This window comes from Brassica oleracea, chromosome C7 (genome assembly GCF_000695525.1).
Source record: "Brassica oleracea var. oleracea cultivar TO1000 chromosome C7, BOL, whole genome shotgun sequence".
Lineage (NCBI taxonomy): Eukaryota > Viridiplantae > Streptophyta > Magnoliopsida > Brassicales > Brassicaceae > Brassica > Brassica oleracea.
Window position 1 is genome coordinate 25,493,925 of NC_027754.1, and position 18,337 is coordinate 25,512,261.

Here is an 18,337-nt window from a genome sequence, read left to right on the forward strand (position 1 = left end):
ACCAGATTTTCCTTCGAAGACTATACGTCTTGACAATGCTGGTGAGTTTACTTCCCAAGCGTTTAATGATTCCTGTATGTCCATGAGGGTAACTATGGAACACTCTGTGGCACATGTACATACACAGAATAGCTTAGCCGAATCATTTATAAAACTCATACAGCTCATTGCTAGACCATTGCTTATGAAATCAAAGCTGCCAGTTTCTGCATGGGGACATGCCGTCCTTCACGCAGCCGAGCTCATACGCATCAAGCCATCTAGTGAACATAACTATTCCCCATCACAATTGCTTATGGGCATGAGCTAGTCATTTCCCATCTTAAGACATTCGGCTGTGCCGTTTATGTTCCAATTGCTCCACCACAGAGAACAAAGATGAAACCTCAAAGGAGGATGGGGATATATGTTGGATTTGATTCTCCCACCATTATAAAGTATCTTGAGCCAACTACAAGTGATTTATTTAAGGCCAGATACGCGGATTGTCATTTCAATGAATCCGAACTTCCAACATTAGGGGGAGATAACAGTAAAATGGTAAAAGAAATATCATGGAATCAAACATCCATATCTTGGCAAGATCCTCGAACTCAAGAATGTGATCTAGAAGTTCAAAAGATCATACATTTACAAAAGCTAGCTAATCAATTTCCAGATTCATTTGCTGACCCGAAAAGTGTGACTAAGTCATACATACCAGCTGTTAATGCACCAATAAGAATTGATGTTCAAGAATGACACAATCAAGTTGCTACAGTGTCTAGACAACGTGTGAAACGTGGTAGACCAATAGGTTCTAAAGATAAGAACCCTCGAAAAACAAAGAAAGGTGTTGAAATAGAAACCGAGGGACATGATATCCGAGACACGGCCGCGGCTGATCCGAAACCCCGGCACACGGCCTGACTCTCCGGGTTTAGACATAACCGGACCTGATACCATTAATGTGGCCGGCCCTGATGTGCCTAACAATGTTGCTTGGGACGCCAAGCTTCATGGTACTGATGGTCCAGATAATAATGAGATCTCAATAAACTATGTCTTGTCTGGGAAACGATGGAACAGAAAACATGTCGACATGGATGATATATATGCTTATGAAGTAGCACTTGAACTTATGGATAATGAGGATCATGAACCCACGTCTATATATGAATGCATGCAACGACCAGATTGGCTTAAGTGGAAAGAAGCCATAAACATGGAGTTAGAATCATTGAGAAAAAGAGGGGTATTTGGTCCAACAATCCGTACATCTCATGATATCAAACCAGTTGGATACAAATGGGTCTTTGTGAGAAAAAAAAATGAAAATGGTGAAGTCTTGAGATATAAGGAACGACTTGTGGCACACAGATTCTCACAGAGACCAGGAATAGACTATGAGGAGACATACTCCCCTGTAGTGGATGCTACGACCTTCAGATTTTTAATAAGTCTGGCCGTGAGAGAAGGTCTAGATTTGCGGTTAATGGATGTTGTAACCGCATACCTATATGGTCCACTGGATAATGAGATTTACATGAAAGTCCCAGAGTGTATCGAATTGTAAAACAAAGAGATTTCTCGAGAACAACATTGTATTAAGTTGAATAAATCTCTTTATGGACTGAAACAATCAGGTTGAATGTGGTACGATAGACGAAGTGAGTACCTAGTGAAAAAGGGATATAGAAATGACCCTATCAGTCCATGTATTTTCATTAAGAAATTCAAAAACAAAGGATTCGTGATCATAGCAGTATATGTTGATGATCTGAATATCCTAGGAACCTCTGGAGAGATTTCCCAAACGGTTGAATACCTTAAGAAAGAATTCGAGATGAAAGATCTCGGGAAAACGAAATTCTGTTTGGGATTACAACTTGAGTACATAAATGATGGAATCCTTGTGCATCAAATGGCATATAAATAAAAAGTACTCAAAAGGTTTAACATGGCCGACTCACACCCTTTGTCCAGCCCCATGGTCGTGAGGTCACTCGGCCTGGACACTGATACCCCTTTCGTCCCAAAATGGACGATGAAGATGTCCTAGGTCCCGAAATGCCATATCTCAGTGCCATAGGAGCTTTAATGTATTTGGCAACTCACACACGACCTGATACAAGCTTTGCCGTGAACCTACTATCTAGGTTTAGCTCATGTCCGACCCAAAGGCACTGGAACGAGATTAAACATATTCTTCGTTACCTGCAAGGAACGAAAAACTTGGGTCTATTTTATACTAACCATAACAAAGATGGTTTAGTTGGCTTTGCTGATGCAGGCTATCTATCAGATCCACACAATGCTCGATCACAAACAAGATATGTCTTTACACATGGAGGTACGTCCATATCATGGCGTTCCATGAAACAGACGATCGCGGCCACTTCGTCTAATCACTCGGAAATATTGGCCATTCATGAGGCCAGCCGCGAGGTCGTCTGGTTAAGGTCGATGACCCAACATGTCCGATCAGATTGTGGGATGGTCGAGTGCAAGGAACCGACCATGATGTATGAGGACAATGATGCGTGCATTGCTCAGCTCAAAGACGGTTACATCAAAGGAGACAGGACGAATCACATATTGCCTAAGTTCTTCTTCACGCACGAGTTTCAGAAAGCCGGCGAGGTTCATGTCGTCCAGATACGGTCCAGCAAAAATTCAGCTGACCTATTCACTAAGTCACTCCCAACTTCTACATTCAGGAAGCTCACGCATCAGATTGGGATGCGTCGACTGAAAGACCTTCACTGAGGTTCACATCAGGGGGAGTAATACGTGTTGTACTTTTTTTCCTTCATCATGGTTTTGTCCCACTGGGTTTTCCTCATAAGGTTTTAATGAGGGAGCATCCAAAGCGTATTACGAACTCTGTATGGTTATGGCATCCAAGGGGGAGTGTTATAAATCATGTGATGGATGTCCATAACCGGCCCGATCCATTAGAGGCCCAATCCGCAGGAGAGAGAGAGAGGAGAGAGAGTCGGCCAAAGAGAGAGAGAGGAGGCTACCTTGTGTTTTCCTTTTTCCTTTTCTTTTTGTGTTTATGATTTGTAATCTTTCCTTTTATCTATCTTGTAATTCCCTATATAAATGGCACACTTTATAATTAATGAAATAAGAACTTGCTGATTCCAATCCTAAATTTTATAACAAATATAAAATTGATTTGAATTGTTAAAATGTTAAAAGACGTACCTACTCTCATGTTCACTTGCGTTCGTCGAGGCTTCCTTTGTCTTCTATCTTCAATCATTGACTTTTTCTTGCTTCATTTTTTTCTTGTGAAACCTTCTTGCTTTTTTTTTTTTTGATTTAAATGTTAAATTTTATGCCAAGCTTTTCTTTTTAACAGAAGTTACAAGGATAGACTAGTAGTAGATTGATTGAAAACAACAACTAAACACAGTAGAATAGAAAGAAATAAGCAACTCAATGACCCGGAAGACCATAAACAATTTACCCTAGCTAACTGGATAGAGAAGAGGCCAGAGCCGGATCATGAGACCAGCATTGCCAAATGGAGAGAGTATCTTTGATATACCATGAGACCACGCTCGGTAATTTTGGCCTCCACGAAAACACTGCTCCAATTGATTGATACCGTGTACACACAGCTTTGCAAAACCTCAAGCCCGCTGTGAACCGTACCAACAACCACCACCGGTGGAATGAGTACATAATCCACAGAAACTACAGGCCCCATGCAGCACCCGAAAGCCATGACGCGCTTTCTGGATAGTCATCACACGATCACATAGTCACATTTATTTGATCGACTTCAGAAGTAATGCGAGCCAAGCAGAAAGCGGGTTGTAAGCACCACCAAACCCTCGACCCGAAGCCTCTAAACCTGCATAGAGAGGAAATGCCGCACCACTACACAAGAACAAATGAACCTCTGTAGAGCTGGGATGTGAGCATAACCAAGCGTGCCACTGTAGCGACCAATGACAGTAACCGAGGATCGGCACACACTTGAAATCCTCGAGAACCGAAGAGCAACACTCGAATCACATGTTTTTAACGCTGGTGTGACCGTAGTTATAAACTTATAACTTAACCAAAAGATAGTGTTTCATAAAATTGACATGAGTTATATTTTTTACTAAAGTTTGTGTAACATTTTTTTTACTATCTTTTGTAGTCATAGGCTACGAACATTTCATGCAGAAGAGTGCGGGGACTGCTGTGGGACGGGATAAAGTCACCAGTCACATGATGATAAGTTTAATTTTTATTTATTAACTAAATATTTTAAATGTCAAATTCAGCACACTTTCAGTTTAAAATGCTAAAAAATTTTGTGAAACGCACTCTACAGTAGTCTCCATCTTATAAGGTGTGGTTTGAGTATTATTAATCATTTTTGTTAGTTTTTTTTAATTAATTCTCAGTAATTATATCATCTAATAATGAAATAATATGTTATTTATCAACGATTTAATATTATACACTCATAACAGAAAGCAACGAAGTTTTGTGATGAGCTTTCGTGGACGAAGTATTGCGGATGAGGTTCATTTTATTTCCTTTTCGATGGTCTCTCGTCTTTTTCCATATTCTTCCATTAGAAACAATAATGGTCCATTCGTTCCAAGAATAAAAAAATTGGTTAGAAAAATATCTCAGCTTCATCTTGCAAGATAATTACATTTAGGGTTAATTTGTGAACTAGCCATATATTGTATGTAAATTAAGTAATTAGCTTTGATTTTGACATACTCTATTATCTAACATTTATACTATAAACTATCCGGTTTTATCCTTTATTTTTGCATGTACCAGGTAAAAAGGTAGAAAATAATAACGTAACCAGTAGAAAGAAGAGTCATCCACGTATATTTTTATTGACCACATACATATCCACCGAATTCTATTCTATATAAAATAGTATAAAATTATAACTTTATCTACGATCTTAGATATAAACATATCCCAAATTCAATCCTTAGATATTAAAACTTATTTCAATCCCACCCAACCTATATACTAAACTCTAAACTCTAATTAGTAAACCGTAAACTCAAATCTAAACCATAAACCCAAATATAAACCATAACTCCAAAAATAAGCACAAAAAATAGAATATTTGTGAAATTATAAAATATCTATAATTGCATGGAAGAAGTTATTACTGACTTCAACCATACTTCTTCACCTTCTAAATACTAAACCTTAAACTCTAATCACTCAACTCTTACCCAAATATAAATCCTAAACCCCTAAATACTAACTCAATCCTAATCACACCTCAACCCCTAAATCCTAAACCCTAAACTCTAATCACTAAACTTAACCCAAATATGAACCCTAAACTCAAATATCAAAATTTAAACCTTAACCAATGTTAACCTCAATATTTCATAAACTAAACCTAAATTTTAAAAGGCCAGTAAGATGCATTACCATTCTACATGAGGCATATAGAATAGAAATGGTAAAAATGTAGTTGCAATCTAAAGATCATCTTAACATATTTTTCAAATGCTGATATGGTCATGCCTTCATGGAAGGTGGTAATGCTTGCCCCAATGCCAACTTCAATCGTACATAAACTAAACCCTATCAACTATCACTAAACCCTACATAAAAATATAAACCCTAATCCAATGTCAACTCCAATCTTCCATAAACTAAACCCTAGCCACTAATCACTAAACCCTATATAGAAATATAAACCCTAATCTAATGTCAACCCCAATCTTTCATAAACTAAACCGCCAAGTAACATGCATTTCCATTCTACATGAGCTTATAGAATAGAAAATGTGACAAACGATATAGCACAGTACATATATATATTGTTCAAATTTTGAAGTGTCTATGATTGTAGAGATAGAGGTAATGCTTACACCAAATTCAGATTCTTGTGGCGAAAGAAACGAAGATTAACGGCATTAGAGAAAAGAGGTGGAAGAGATAACATCTTAAATGTATCATTCCCATTCAACGTCACATTGTATTCTGTTTTATTTGATATAATAATAAATTTTATTCCATTTACGTTCAATATATTATTTCTCTTTACAAAATCATATACAGACTAATATAAACCACATATAAACACCAATACAAAACTCATATCAATAGAACATGAAACAACAACAAACAAGATTGAACCCTCTTTCAAGCATCGAATGAAATATAACTTACTATATAGTACATTATATATTAATAAATATGGCAAATAAGAGAATAGCCAAATTTCAAAGAAAAACAATATGTTCCATTTCATAAAATAGTATAGAAGTATTATTACCCTTCCAATTCATCCATGACATACCTGAAATACAAAATGAAAATGAAGACACACATTAGTTTACAAGTTGGAAAGAAATGACAACATATGAGATAGACTACTAGTATATGCATTACTTTATGCTTAAGTTAAATGTTTAGTTGTGTCCATTCCAAATAGCCTATGCGAGTAAAGAAGTAACATGTGCAATTATAATTGAACCATCTGATATAATATATAATTTATAGATATGAAGTGGAACAGATGGTCTGATGGAATGGAAAGTGAATAGTATATTAGTTCTGATATGATTCTTCAGAAATAGTAGAGGAATGGAATGACACATAACTAGTCTCTAAAACTAAAATTTTCCATTTCAAATAGCACAGATTCCATAAGATATTCTATTTCACACAAAACTAAACTTGTTTTATCACAAATGGAACTTTTCATTCCAAAATCACGATCCCCCTTTGCAGCGAGAAAATTTCAACCCCAAATCAATTTGTTTACCTCAACTTACCAGATCGGACATGCAACAGAAACGATAAGTTAGATTTATCAACTTAGAATACAATAGGTCCGAATCTATTCCAAATAGGAGAGCTAACATAGAAATAATATAATCTATGGCACAAAATAGAGAACTTACAATATTGCAACAGAACTCACCGTAATCGCCGATATGAAGAAGATCTGAGAAGAATCAACTTGGTGAAGTTGGAGAGGAAGGGTCTGTTATTAACCGCTGCTACAACTTTAATGTCGTCTGATGTCGGATGATGGCACAAGTGAAGAAAGTACACAATTGGAATGGGAGTAAGAAGGAGATGACAAAAACAGGCTGAGGCGACGCTGTGGAGAGAAAGATGTGAAGTCGAGTAGGCCACGATTTGTTTTTGTGTGATTAGTAATTAATATTTTTTTTTTGAGCAGGTTGCGCCGGTTGAGAGAAGGGGTATTACAGTATTAATATATATATATAACAGCGTGTATAGATCTGTTAGGTAAAATGGCTAATATGTGAATTAGGCTTTTTTTATGGTCATATGACCCAATTTCCCTTACATTTAACTATGACGTTTGAATAGTGCCAGAAACTTTAGAGAAAAGAGCTATTTAGAAACAGAACAAGTAAATAAAAAGTTAATTAGTTTTCAGATATCTCATCATGCATTTGCTTCCAAATAACTATTGTAATATGAGATACATCCATATTTTAAAAAATAAAAACAGGGTTAAAAGAGATCATAATTACTCTTCAAGGGGTTGCACAAAAAAAGTATTCTTCAAGGGCGAAAACCAGTCTCATGTATTCCTATACTCAGTTTGATATAAGCAACAGAGAGAGACGCTATCTTATGTTTAAACAACAATAAAAAAAAGTTTTTGTTTTGTTACCTCGGGTATAGGAGAGAGAGACACGGCGATGAAGTTTTGTTATTCTATTTTTTTTTTACTCATGAACGAACATTGATAGGGGCAATATGTATGCAGTTTGTATGATTGTATCGATTGTTTTTTTTTACATTACAAGTTTTGTTATTCTTTTTTTTTTTTTTTGTCATCTGTAGATTATATTAAACACAAAAACATCATTTCTTACAAACCAGAGCCGGCAAGGAATACATTCCTTCCAGAGCCAAAAGCCGGCGAGGTAACATGTATCACCCGGAGCCAAAAGATGGATACAATACAAACCCATAAAAAACTAACAAAGGCACGAAGAAAAAAGATGTCGAGAGGCAGTAGAGTAAAACAGAACTTCAGTAGAGGAGAGCTCCACCTTGCGCTCAAAGACGAGCTTACCGAAATAGAACTCATCAACAATTAACACAAGATTAGCGGAGCAGCGAGATAGACTAGACGCACACGAACATCACCAAACATAAAAACTGAATCGAGAGAGGTTAGAATCCTTAACCGTCGCTGTAAACACCCTTCAATCCCAACTAAGTCTCTCCATTGGACCTTGAGTGTGCTCTCCCCGCGCCTCATATGCACCATCACCCCACGGCAAAGCCTATAAAGGTTTCCCGGAAACGTCTTATTCACACAGCCGGTAACTGGATAATAACCACTCCAAATCCATGACAATCACGATCAAGACGGCGACAATCGACCCACAATGAAGCAATCGCTCCGATATACATCTATCTCCTTCCAAGCCAAACACGCACCTCCTCTGCGAACCAGAAGATGTTTCCACCTCCACCGAAGACTAGAGCCACCACTGATCAACCCACATCCCAAACCCCATAAGAACTAACAAAGCAAACCCCTAACCGAAGAACCGCAAACACGCGCCAAGACTATCCTTCGAGCAACACGCGCCACCGGGAGAATAAAACCTGACACCGCCAAGCTCTTCAAAACCGATGCACACCTTGTGAGCAAAGCCCACGAAGACCTATGACTCACGCGCCTCCAGAACTGGCTAAGGGAGAATCACACCAAAGAGATCTGAAAATCGGCAAATCCAAAACCCTAGCCACCTTAAAATCCGACTCCGCAACCAGCCGCACCTCCACGAACCTCGCCGTCCCACCAAGGCTACCGGTGACGACAGATCTGGAAGAACCGCCATGGTCGGACCCCGAATCAATCATCAAACAACGACGTCATTTCTTTAGCATATCGGCTAGGGGGAAAGGCTAAGTAACAAAGCAAAGGGAAAACGAGAGGGGAGAAGGAAGCACCGGCACCAGCGGCGAGCCGCAAACGCCGGTGGAAACGCGATGGAGTTCTTCAGGCTCTTCTTCTTCTTCTTGCGTTTTTTTTTAGGCTTAACCTGACGTTCTGGGATGTTAAAATGGTAAAAAAAAAGAAGTTTTGTTATTCATTTACTTGGAATAAAAATAATTTATTATTTGAAAAGAAAAGTAGGTAAAAAGTAACTAACATGTCTTTTTAGTTAGCTTATTTAAAGGATACAAGAGACGTTTTATATAGACAAACTGTTCTAAATAGTGGAAGTGTCTCTACATGTAATTGTAAAGACAAAATGTATCTTTGAATGTAAATTTCTTGAAATTTGTTGGTATCAATTATACATTGGTTGTAAGTTGTAACAATTTTTTCTTTAATGTTTCGTTGTCATAGTAGATTAAACAAAGCCTAATGGAAGCAAGACAAAAAGAAAGAAAAAAAACTAGTGGAAGCAATTTAAAAGAAAAAAACGAAAAGCTAGTGGGGAAATAGATTGCTTTATATAAAATAAGAGATTGTGTTTTCAGATTTTAATGTTGACACCTTACAGAAAGTTGAAATGTTATACATTTTCTTTAATAAATAATATTATGGAAATAATGAAACGGCCACTGATGGGTGTGTGTGTTTATTTGGGGAGATGGAGAGAAGAGACAGCACACGCAAAGAACAATAGCTTTGGCGGTGGGAGGAGTTGCAGTTTTAGGATTTGTGATTGTTTGTTTGTTGGTTTTGAAATCTGCCATGAAGAAGAAGAGTAAATATGATAGATTCTCATTTACCCAACCAAGAGAAAAACAAAATCAACAGTTTTGAGAAGGTTTAAAAGAAAAAAATAGTATGATGTCCAACTTGTATATTCAATTATGATACTGATTCATAATAATGAAAGAGATGCGCAACTTACTGATTACTACTTGTTATTTCATTTCCAATAATGTAAATCAATAAAAAGCGATCCACAAATTAAGAAAAGTAAAATGTAGGATCAAAGTAGAAAACTGTATCTAGAATCAACAAGAAGTTAAAGCAGCTTTATTTGAGTGCAGCAATACATGACTCAGTTTCTTGATAAATCCACTTTTGGGTCGTTTTCGTTGAGAAAGAGTGAAACTTTACTAGTAGCTCAAAGTGATAACACCTTAGAAGCTTGGAGCTAGTGACTGACCACGGGATCTATTCAACAATTAGGATCAAAAAAATTAATCTAAAATATTGAACAGTTATAACTCAACTTTTTTTATCTGAAAAAAACTTTTTATATGATTTGAAGGTGAAAATGTGTTATTGATTATGAATGCTAATATGACGATTTCTCCATTGCGTTCATATGTACTGCTAGGGTTCGAGTCCCCAAAAATGCTAGGGTTCTGTCGCCTAGACCGGAGTCCGTTGCTGGATCTAGTGGTAGAGGTAACACCACGACTTCTTATGGGAGAGATCTGACATTCTTTTGTCCTCCAACTTCAACATGCCATGGGCAGTGTTGCCAGGGTATTTTATTATGTACAAGGAATACCACCTATGATTCCTCTACCTCGTCTCCTGCTAGCCTACTGTCACAGGCCTCAAAAGAATGGGTCTCTATGCTTATTGAAGTCTCAGTTCCGAGGCGCACTGTGGTAGTGTGAGCTCTTTGAAATTGTTTGTCATTATATCTAAAGTTTAGAGCTTTGAGATTCTAGAAGAGAATTGCAGGAGAAGTGTAAATCTTGAAGCTGGCTTATAAACCAAAAATCCTCAACGTTATGACAGGTTCTGAATCGTTTATATTCACTTGAAATCCAAAGAAAAAGGTATTCAATGGTGTTAACAGTACTACGAGATGGATGGGGATACATATATGGCAAGTTGGTAACCAAATGGTATGACTCTTGTTAAGAACTAAAATAGGAGAATGAGGTGCTTGGGATCATCAATGTGTTCTGCCACATAAAGCAATCCTAGCCGTGGTTCCTGCTACATTCACAAAGAGGGTTTGTGCAATTGTTTTGCTTTTCAAGGGGCTTGAGCTTCCTAATGACATGCTCATGGAACTGATGAGTACATGGATTTTAAGATCCGTCGTTAAGAGGTTGGTTGTTGTTGAAGAAATTTCTGAATTTGCAGTAATCTATGATGGACTGAACGTCAATGGAAAGTCATTGTTTACGGTGGCTAAGGAATGATGATGGTCTTTGTGTTTAAAAAAAAAAACTGGTTTAAATAGAACATGTTTATTTACTTTACAAATTCTAACAATGCATATGATACGTTTTATATAATTTTCACAAATATAAATATCTTGCGCTTTAAATCGGATAGTTTAGGTTTTATGAAAAAAAAATAAGATAAATAATTAACTATTAATTATTTGAATAAAAAATATTCGAGTTAATTTTTTTCTTTTGCATAATTTGGTTTATAAATAGTATTTTTAGGATATTTATTTAGAAATTAAATATAATAAATATTTTTGTAGGTATATAATTTGTATTTTAAAATTTTAAGTACTCATTTGGTTCTTAGTTCGATTTCTATTTTTCGGTTCCAAAAATATATGATATGCTCAGTTATTATGAAATTCAACTTAATTTTGTTTTTTTTTTTCATTTGGTACGGTTCAGTGCACCCGGATAAATATATTCAAACATATACATTATCTTATATTAAAACTAGGTTCGGCCCGCCCTACGGGCGGGATATACTTTACTTATGATTTAAGTTATTATTTTTTGTATAATTTTGTGATTTGTGTTTTGGATTTGCATTTGCAAAAGATGTGTATGATAATGATTTTTTCTTTTTAGAAAGTTTTAGATGAGAAGATTTTATATGTGATAAGATATATTTTGCTTGAAATATTACATTAATCTACTCGAAATTATAACAAAACTATTCATAAATTAACCATTTTCATCTTTTTTATGAATCGTTCTTATTTATTCTTAAAATTAATATTTTGTATTACATTGTATATTTTTGAATTACATTATGTATATATATATATATATATATCAATCTCGAAGGAAGCGCATGTATAGGTGGAAGGGGTGAAAAGTGTCACATATAAGGTGGACACGTTCACTCAGTCACAATGACAGAAGCGGTGGCCATTGAAACTTTTGTTCAGAACCATCATCCATGTGTTCTTCTTATCTGAGCTACTACCAATAAGTTTACAAAAAAAGGCCTTTGATTCATAAAGTTCACAACTTTCTTATGTATGTAACCAAAAAGAGTAGAGAGGAGCAACATTACCAAAGTTATCGAGAGTGGAAGGTAACACCAAACTCTCCCAAGTTCTCTGTTCAAGAACAAACTTTAAAGTTGGATATTTTGAAACGTTGAGCTACAAACATGAAACATCGCAGTCGAAACACAAATGAAAAAAAGAAGCCAAGAAGGAGCCTGGATCATGGGTTTGCTGAGGATTTGCATGTGGTTGCTTACGAATTGAGAGGAAGTGTAACAGTCAGTGATTATCCCGATGACCCTGATGGGAAGAAATAGCCATTCCGGGATGACGAATTTGTGAAGATTACAATGACTAAGAAGAAAGTGATAATCTTCACAACTCCAAACTCACTTATTTATAGATCGAGATCTACAAACATTGAGATAAGAGGTGCATTGAATGAAAAGTTGTGGGATGAGTGGATCGGTGATGTTAATGAAAACTTTAATATGGTTCACTGAATCCATTCGTTAACAGTACGCATCGCTAACAACAAATTCAATGTCCAGAACATCTAACGACCCGAATGATCACGATGCTTGCTGAGAAGACGAAGCGAGTCAGTTGACCTACAATACAACAATAATGGGCTTATTTAATATATATTCTGTGAGATATAAATGATCAAGCCCATCACGTAAAAGATTAAATGAAACGGTAAGTTTAATTCACTTGGACACTTGTCACTCATACATGCTTCGAATTTGTGACATGGCATCATAGGTGGCGCGTTCTGGAGAGAGGAAACTCTCTTTTATATATATAGATAGATAGATAGATAAATTATTATATAAGAAAAAATTATTTAATTTCAAAAATAAATCCGCGATTTCTAAGAGCTAGTTAAAATTTAGTAGTTATTAAGACTATTGATGGTTCCATGGTCATGACTCAGAGAAGATATGCGTTACAATAATAATCCAGAAGATAAAGAAACATTGGCTTCACACTTCTGCTACAAATCAGAAAAGACAAAACCAGCGGGTTTCAGCTTGTGTTTCTGATGTGAATTTTAATTATTGGAAATATGCAACTGGTTTTAGATAATCGGAGTTCTTTGCGGCTAAGCAACATGTGAAAGACTTAAAAGTATGGAGAAGAAGAAGGATTCTGGAGGCTTTAAAATATTTGATCATACTGAAACTTTGTGTCAGACTTCTTTGGTGTTGCTGTCTTGAGATTCAACAGAAAAGGCTGGAGCTATGGGGAGACATTCTTAGCAGAGGAGATCTCCTTTGGATTTTGAAACAAAACTGGACGTTTTGCTTTGTTAACATCAAGATAATACTGATGGCTCTGGATTCAGCTAAAGTGGGTTAAGTGAAAGGTTTGATAAATACTATACTATATTGAGATACAAAGCTGTATCTAGCTCTGTTTACAGAAAAAGGAAACAAAGGATCATATTTAATAGGTTAACCACATAAGCTTCAGTGATGCGAGTGGTAAGCATGAGTACCAGCAGAAGAACACAGTTACATGGTCAATGAAAAACCATTAGAGGCTGTGGCGATGGTGACTGGAAATCACGTCTGATGCGAAATGAAAAAGAGATTACAGAAGAATTATCAGAATTACACATACTCCAGTCGATGTTGCTAGAAAAATCTGACGAAACAAACTTAATTGCAAGTTTTGGAGAATCAGCCTGAAGTTTTATTACACTACTGAGCAAACCAGAAATGGTTTTTCCTTTGTGAATCAATTACACTTTGGCATGCTTCAAAATTCCATCTGTCAATAACCCCAAACTCTGAACTTGGACAAGATGTTTCAAACCTTGCTTAATATGCTACCTAGAAACCTTATTGAAATGCCCTTCACTATCTCTTCCTGCATCCATCTAATAGCTCCAATTTAGCATTTATCACTTTAGGTCAATCAATTCTGCCTCTATGAGATGTTAACAGTATTAATATGAATGTTTTAAAGATCTCGTTTTTGTTCTGTCGAGTTAGATCCTACACATGAGCTACCGAACCATGTCAACACAGCAAGATGAGACATGACAAAGATCACCTTGCAGAGATCTCCGAACCAAGAAAGAAGTTGATAGCAAATGAAAACCAAACATATTAAAAATATCACAAACTCAATGATATATAAAACATGCCTGATAACATAAAAGCTTCAGCTTCAAATTCTAAAAGATCATATGTTTAGCTTCTGAAGATGATAATCAAGACAAAGCTTTGAACTTTATGAGAATCGACGATCGAATTGAATCCGACAAAACCATAACAGAAAACTGATAAATAAAACAGAGAAAAAACCCCTAACAGCTCAACATCGTTCACAGGGTTTTCTAGAATCCCCTTTGCGCCGGGGCTCCGAGGAGGCTAGCCTGCTGAAGATCTATTTCGTTGAGCTGCGCTTCGCGATCCATCTCGATGATCAACGGCACGACCAGGATCAGAAAAGTCGTACCAGCGATCCACGCCGCTTTTCCCGTGCTCCGCAGCAATTTCTTCGACACTCCGACCGCATCTCCGGCGACGCGTCTTCCTTGAGAGACGATCTCGGAATTGGAGATCTTCGCCAAGATGTTCGAATCTCCGCCGCCAGATTTACCGGCTCCACCGAATCTCTTGGCCGCCATCGATGATTAGCGATTTGAGGGTTTAGTTTTCTTTCGAATCGGAAGCGTTTTTTGTTCCTCTTATATTGGGTCACTAAGACCCATTCGATTAATCCGGCCCATTTTATGTATTTCAAGACTTTCAACGGTTACGTTAAATCGCTTTGAAATAAAGTACTGGGGGCTGGTTACGTTGGCTCTCTTTTTTTTTTTTTAAACAACTATTTTATTTAAATAATAAAATGTAATAATATTACAATGAAAATATAGGAAATAATAAAAATACAACCAAATGCAAAGTCAAGATTATAGATACAAAAATACGAAGAAGCATTCTTCTGAATATATCAGTGGTTCATAGATTGATCCATACCTTTGCAATATTATTGGTTTACAATTGAGTACGAGTGTACTATTAATCCGGTGCATCATGCCTTACTAGATTAAGAACATCTTTAACCACGTTCCATAATTTAGTACAAAATAAAGTGAAAAATAGAATAATGAAAAATAAAAAAGTGATTACTTTATAAATAGAGTGATTTTTTTTTTGTTAATACTCAATTTTTCATTCCATTTTTGAAGTAAATTATGTAAGCTTGTCAAAAAAAAGTTACTAATTTTTAAATAATATTATAAAATTTTGATTTTTTTTTGTTTTTAAATTTTTAATGGTAAAACCCCTCGACTATGTTTACTTAATGTAGAAACTTTTAAATTAAAGATTTACCGGTAGTAATGATAATTATGGCCTGCTATGGTTTAATTCATTAAATACTTAGTTTGAAGGTTTTTACTCAAAACAAATTTACTGGAAGAGTTTTAACTTAAAAATCCTAACAGAAATAACAAACAAAGGTGCTTTAAATTTTAAGTGAATCAGATATTTATTACGTTTCATAAAACCATTACAAAACAACACACACAAAAAAATATTACAAAAAATCAAATAAATAGAGAAACGCCACATCATCCTAGTTAATAAAAACGCCCGTACAGCTTTTTAAAACAACACTGTTGGGTCTTTAGGAGAGGGCTCTCTTTTACACTCTGTTTTATTCCTATCTTTTTATCTGTATACATTTTTTCTTTACAAAAAATGAAGTATAAACGAACCATCTGTTTTTCAAACCCCTTTTGAATAAAATAGTAAAGGAAGGTAAGAACCCTAACTTGATGCCTAAGCAATTGAGATGCATCGGCGGTGACCAACTCGTGTTCTTATTTTCTGCACACGTTTGGTCTCTTCTCTCCACACGTTTCCAATGTCTTTAGCGATGTTAACAGCGTCTGCTGATGCTCCGGCCAATCCTTTCCTCGTGAATCCAGCCGCGTAAAGTCCCGATTTCCCTTTCCATGCGTTTGGAAAAGGCGATTTTGGAAACCCGTTTTTGGAAAACATATCACTTTCCTAAAGAGCACAAAAAAAAAAACAGATTCAGTTTACTTGTCACACAAGAAACTACTTCAACTATCAAACTAAAATTGTTTCGTTTCGTTTCTCACCTGAAGCCAAGAAGGAACGTTGCTGCGGTAACCTGTAGCGAGAACAACAGCGTCGAGATCTAATATCTGACCATCAACGAGCTCCACGTGATTACGAGAGAACCTTTTGATTCCAGGGACGATATCTACCTGGCCGGATCTGATTTTCTCCATTGCTCCGATGTCAAGCACTGGAGTCTTCCCTGTGACAACCTTGAGCTCCATCGGGCCCATTTTGGGCCTCTTTAGCCCATACTTTGTCAGGTTTCCCAAAATCAGCCATGCAAGAATTAACAAAAGCTTGTCTACTAGCCATAGAGGTAGCCACTTCATAAGCATCATTGAGATTTCAAAACTCGATTTGCCTAGAATCTCTCGGGGTAAAACATGAACCTGATCAAAATTAAATAACCAATAACCAAATTAGTCTATAGCTCGAGTCTTAATCAAAGATAAAGTATTAATTTTTATAGTTCAAATATTTATTTGCCATATAAATATAAAGCGTTCGTTGATTATATAACTTACCGAGCTACGCACAACCATGGAGGGATTGGCATTGTGATTCGCGAGATCAAGAGAAACTTCCATGCCAGAGTTTCCACATCCGACGACAAGAACTCTCTTTCCCCTGTATTTCTCTCCGGATTTATACTCGCAAGAGTGGATCACCTCGCCGTTAAACTCCGTCGTGAGCCCATCAATCTCCGGAACAACTCTCTCCGCGTTTTCTCCCGTCGCCACCACAAGCCACCGGCAGATATATTCCATCTCCGACCCAGAAGTAGCGGAGGAAGAAGACGTCTTAATGCGCCAGAGACCACTGGTCTTGTCGAACCGAGCAGATTGAACACACTCGTTGAATTGCGGATTAATGTTGAACCGTGTAGCGTAGGACTCAAGGTAATCGATGAACTGTCGTTTTGTTGGATATTCCGGGTAGTCTTCTGGGAAGGGCATTTTGGGTAACTGACAAACTTTCTTGGGTAAATGAAGTTTGAGTCTGTCGTAAGTTCTTTTCTGCCAGAGTGAAGCTATGCACTCTGCCCTCTCCAATACTACAAAGGGAACACCTTCGTCGCGGAGGCAAGCTGCGGTGGCTAGCCCCGATGGGCCGGCTCCGATGATAACCGGACCGTTAACCCAAATGCACCGTCTTCTGTCGGAGAAGTCTTCACTGCCCATGAGTCTAAACATGTTATCCATTTTAAGGGGTGAGTTTGATCGAATAGGTAGAATATATATTGATAGTCAAATAAGATTTAGGTGTTTTTGTCCAGGCGTGGGTGAGTTTTGTTTTTATCAAGGCGTGGGTGAGTTTGGTAGTGAACTTAAACAAGGTTTTTGTTTGTTTGTTTGAGAAATGAGATGTTTTGGAATGTGTTTGGAGATGGAAGTGGTGTGGGTGAGTTTATATAAAGGACGAACTATAAGGAAGCTGCATGTGATTTGCGCATTCTAAGGTTATTTTTAATCAATTAAATGAATGCAAAAGTTCTTCAATAAGTGTGGCTAATTAAAATGTATTAGTTTAGTAGGTTTCCCATTTAATCATATGCTTTCGCTTAAAATGCGAAATAGTTTATATTATTTAAGCTTTTCCTTGTCGAATCATTAGATTCTTTTCTTCAAAGTTGCTGATGGGACTTTGATTAGAGTATCTCATAACAATCCATAATCATATGCCCCTCTTTAGTTGTATAGATTAATTCGTCACAACTAATATAATTGTGTTATGGTATCTTACTATTAAACCATAATACTTCTTAGGATTATGGTCCTGACTTTTCCAATTAATTACGAAAATTCTATTACCTTTTTCAATTGTTTTTAATGGTTTTCGGAAATTAAAAGCCCAACAAATTAGAAAGTAGCATATGTTTCTGTTTAACTAAATAAAACAGTCCAATAATTTAAACAATTTATCCATTGTTTTTAAGTCCATTTCGTGTATGTTTACTAACCCATCCATATTCGTTTGTGTTCTAACTCTATACCCTAAAACTCTATTCAAACCCTAACTCTATTCAAACCCTGTTAACACCATCAAAAACCCGTTGTCCAAAAAACTATACCAAATATATTGGAGTTTATTATAATGCCTATGTCTTAT

The 18,337-nt window shown here is 36.5% G+C and overlaps 2 protein-coding genes across 2 annotated transcripts; both read right to left on the reverse strand.

The window, feature by feature from the left end:
- Positions 1 to 14,257: 14,257 nt before the first annotated feature.
- Positions 14,258 to 14,828, reverse strand: LOC106303868 (mitochondrial import receptor subunit TOM9-2-like). Its single transcript, XM_013740212.1, has one exon. The coding sequence runs from the start codon at positions 14,758 to 14,760 to the stop codon at positions 14,467 to 14,469; it is 294 nt and encodes a 97-aa protein (XP_013595666.1). The 5' UTR covers positions 14,761 to 14,828; the 3' UTR covers positions 14,258 to 14,466.
- Positions 14,829 to 15,810: 982 nt separating this feature from the next.
- Positions 15,811 to 17,592, reverse strand: LOC106304772 (probable indole-3-pyruvate monooxygenase YUCCA5). The gene is made up of 3 exons (XM_013741164.1): positions 16,753 to 17,592; positions 16,246 to 16,617; positions 15,811 to 16,150 (listed from the first exon to the last, which is right to left on the reverse strand). Exons 1-3 carry the CDS (start codon positions 17,428 to 17,430, stop codon positions 15,920 to 15,922), a joined length of 1,281 nt encoding a protein of 426 aa, XP_013596618.1. The 5' UTR covers positions 17,431 to 17,592; the 3' UTR covers positions 15,811 to 15,919.
- Positions 17,593 to 18,337: the final 745 nt, after the last annotated feature.

Excerpts from the sequence above, each read along its gene's own strand:
- LOC106304772 (XM_013741164.1), bottom strand. The coding sequence starts at position 17,430 with ATGGATAACATGTTTAGACTCATGGGCAGTGAAGACTTCTCCGACAGA. Across the intron at positions 16,618-16,752 it reads CCATGGTTGTGCGTAGCTCG|GTTCATGTTTTACCCCGAGA; the intron begins GTAAGTTATATA and ends AATTTTGATCAG. Across the intron at positions 16,151-16,245 it reads ACGTTCCTTCTTGGCTTCAG|GAAAGTGATATGTTTTCCAA; the intron begins GTGAGAAACGAA and ends TGTGCTCTTTAG.
- LOC106303868 (XM_013740212.1), bottom strand. The coding sequence starts at position 14,760 with ATGGCGGCCAAGAGATTCGGTGGAGCCGGTAAATCTGGCGGCGGAGAT.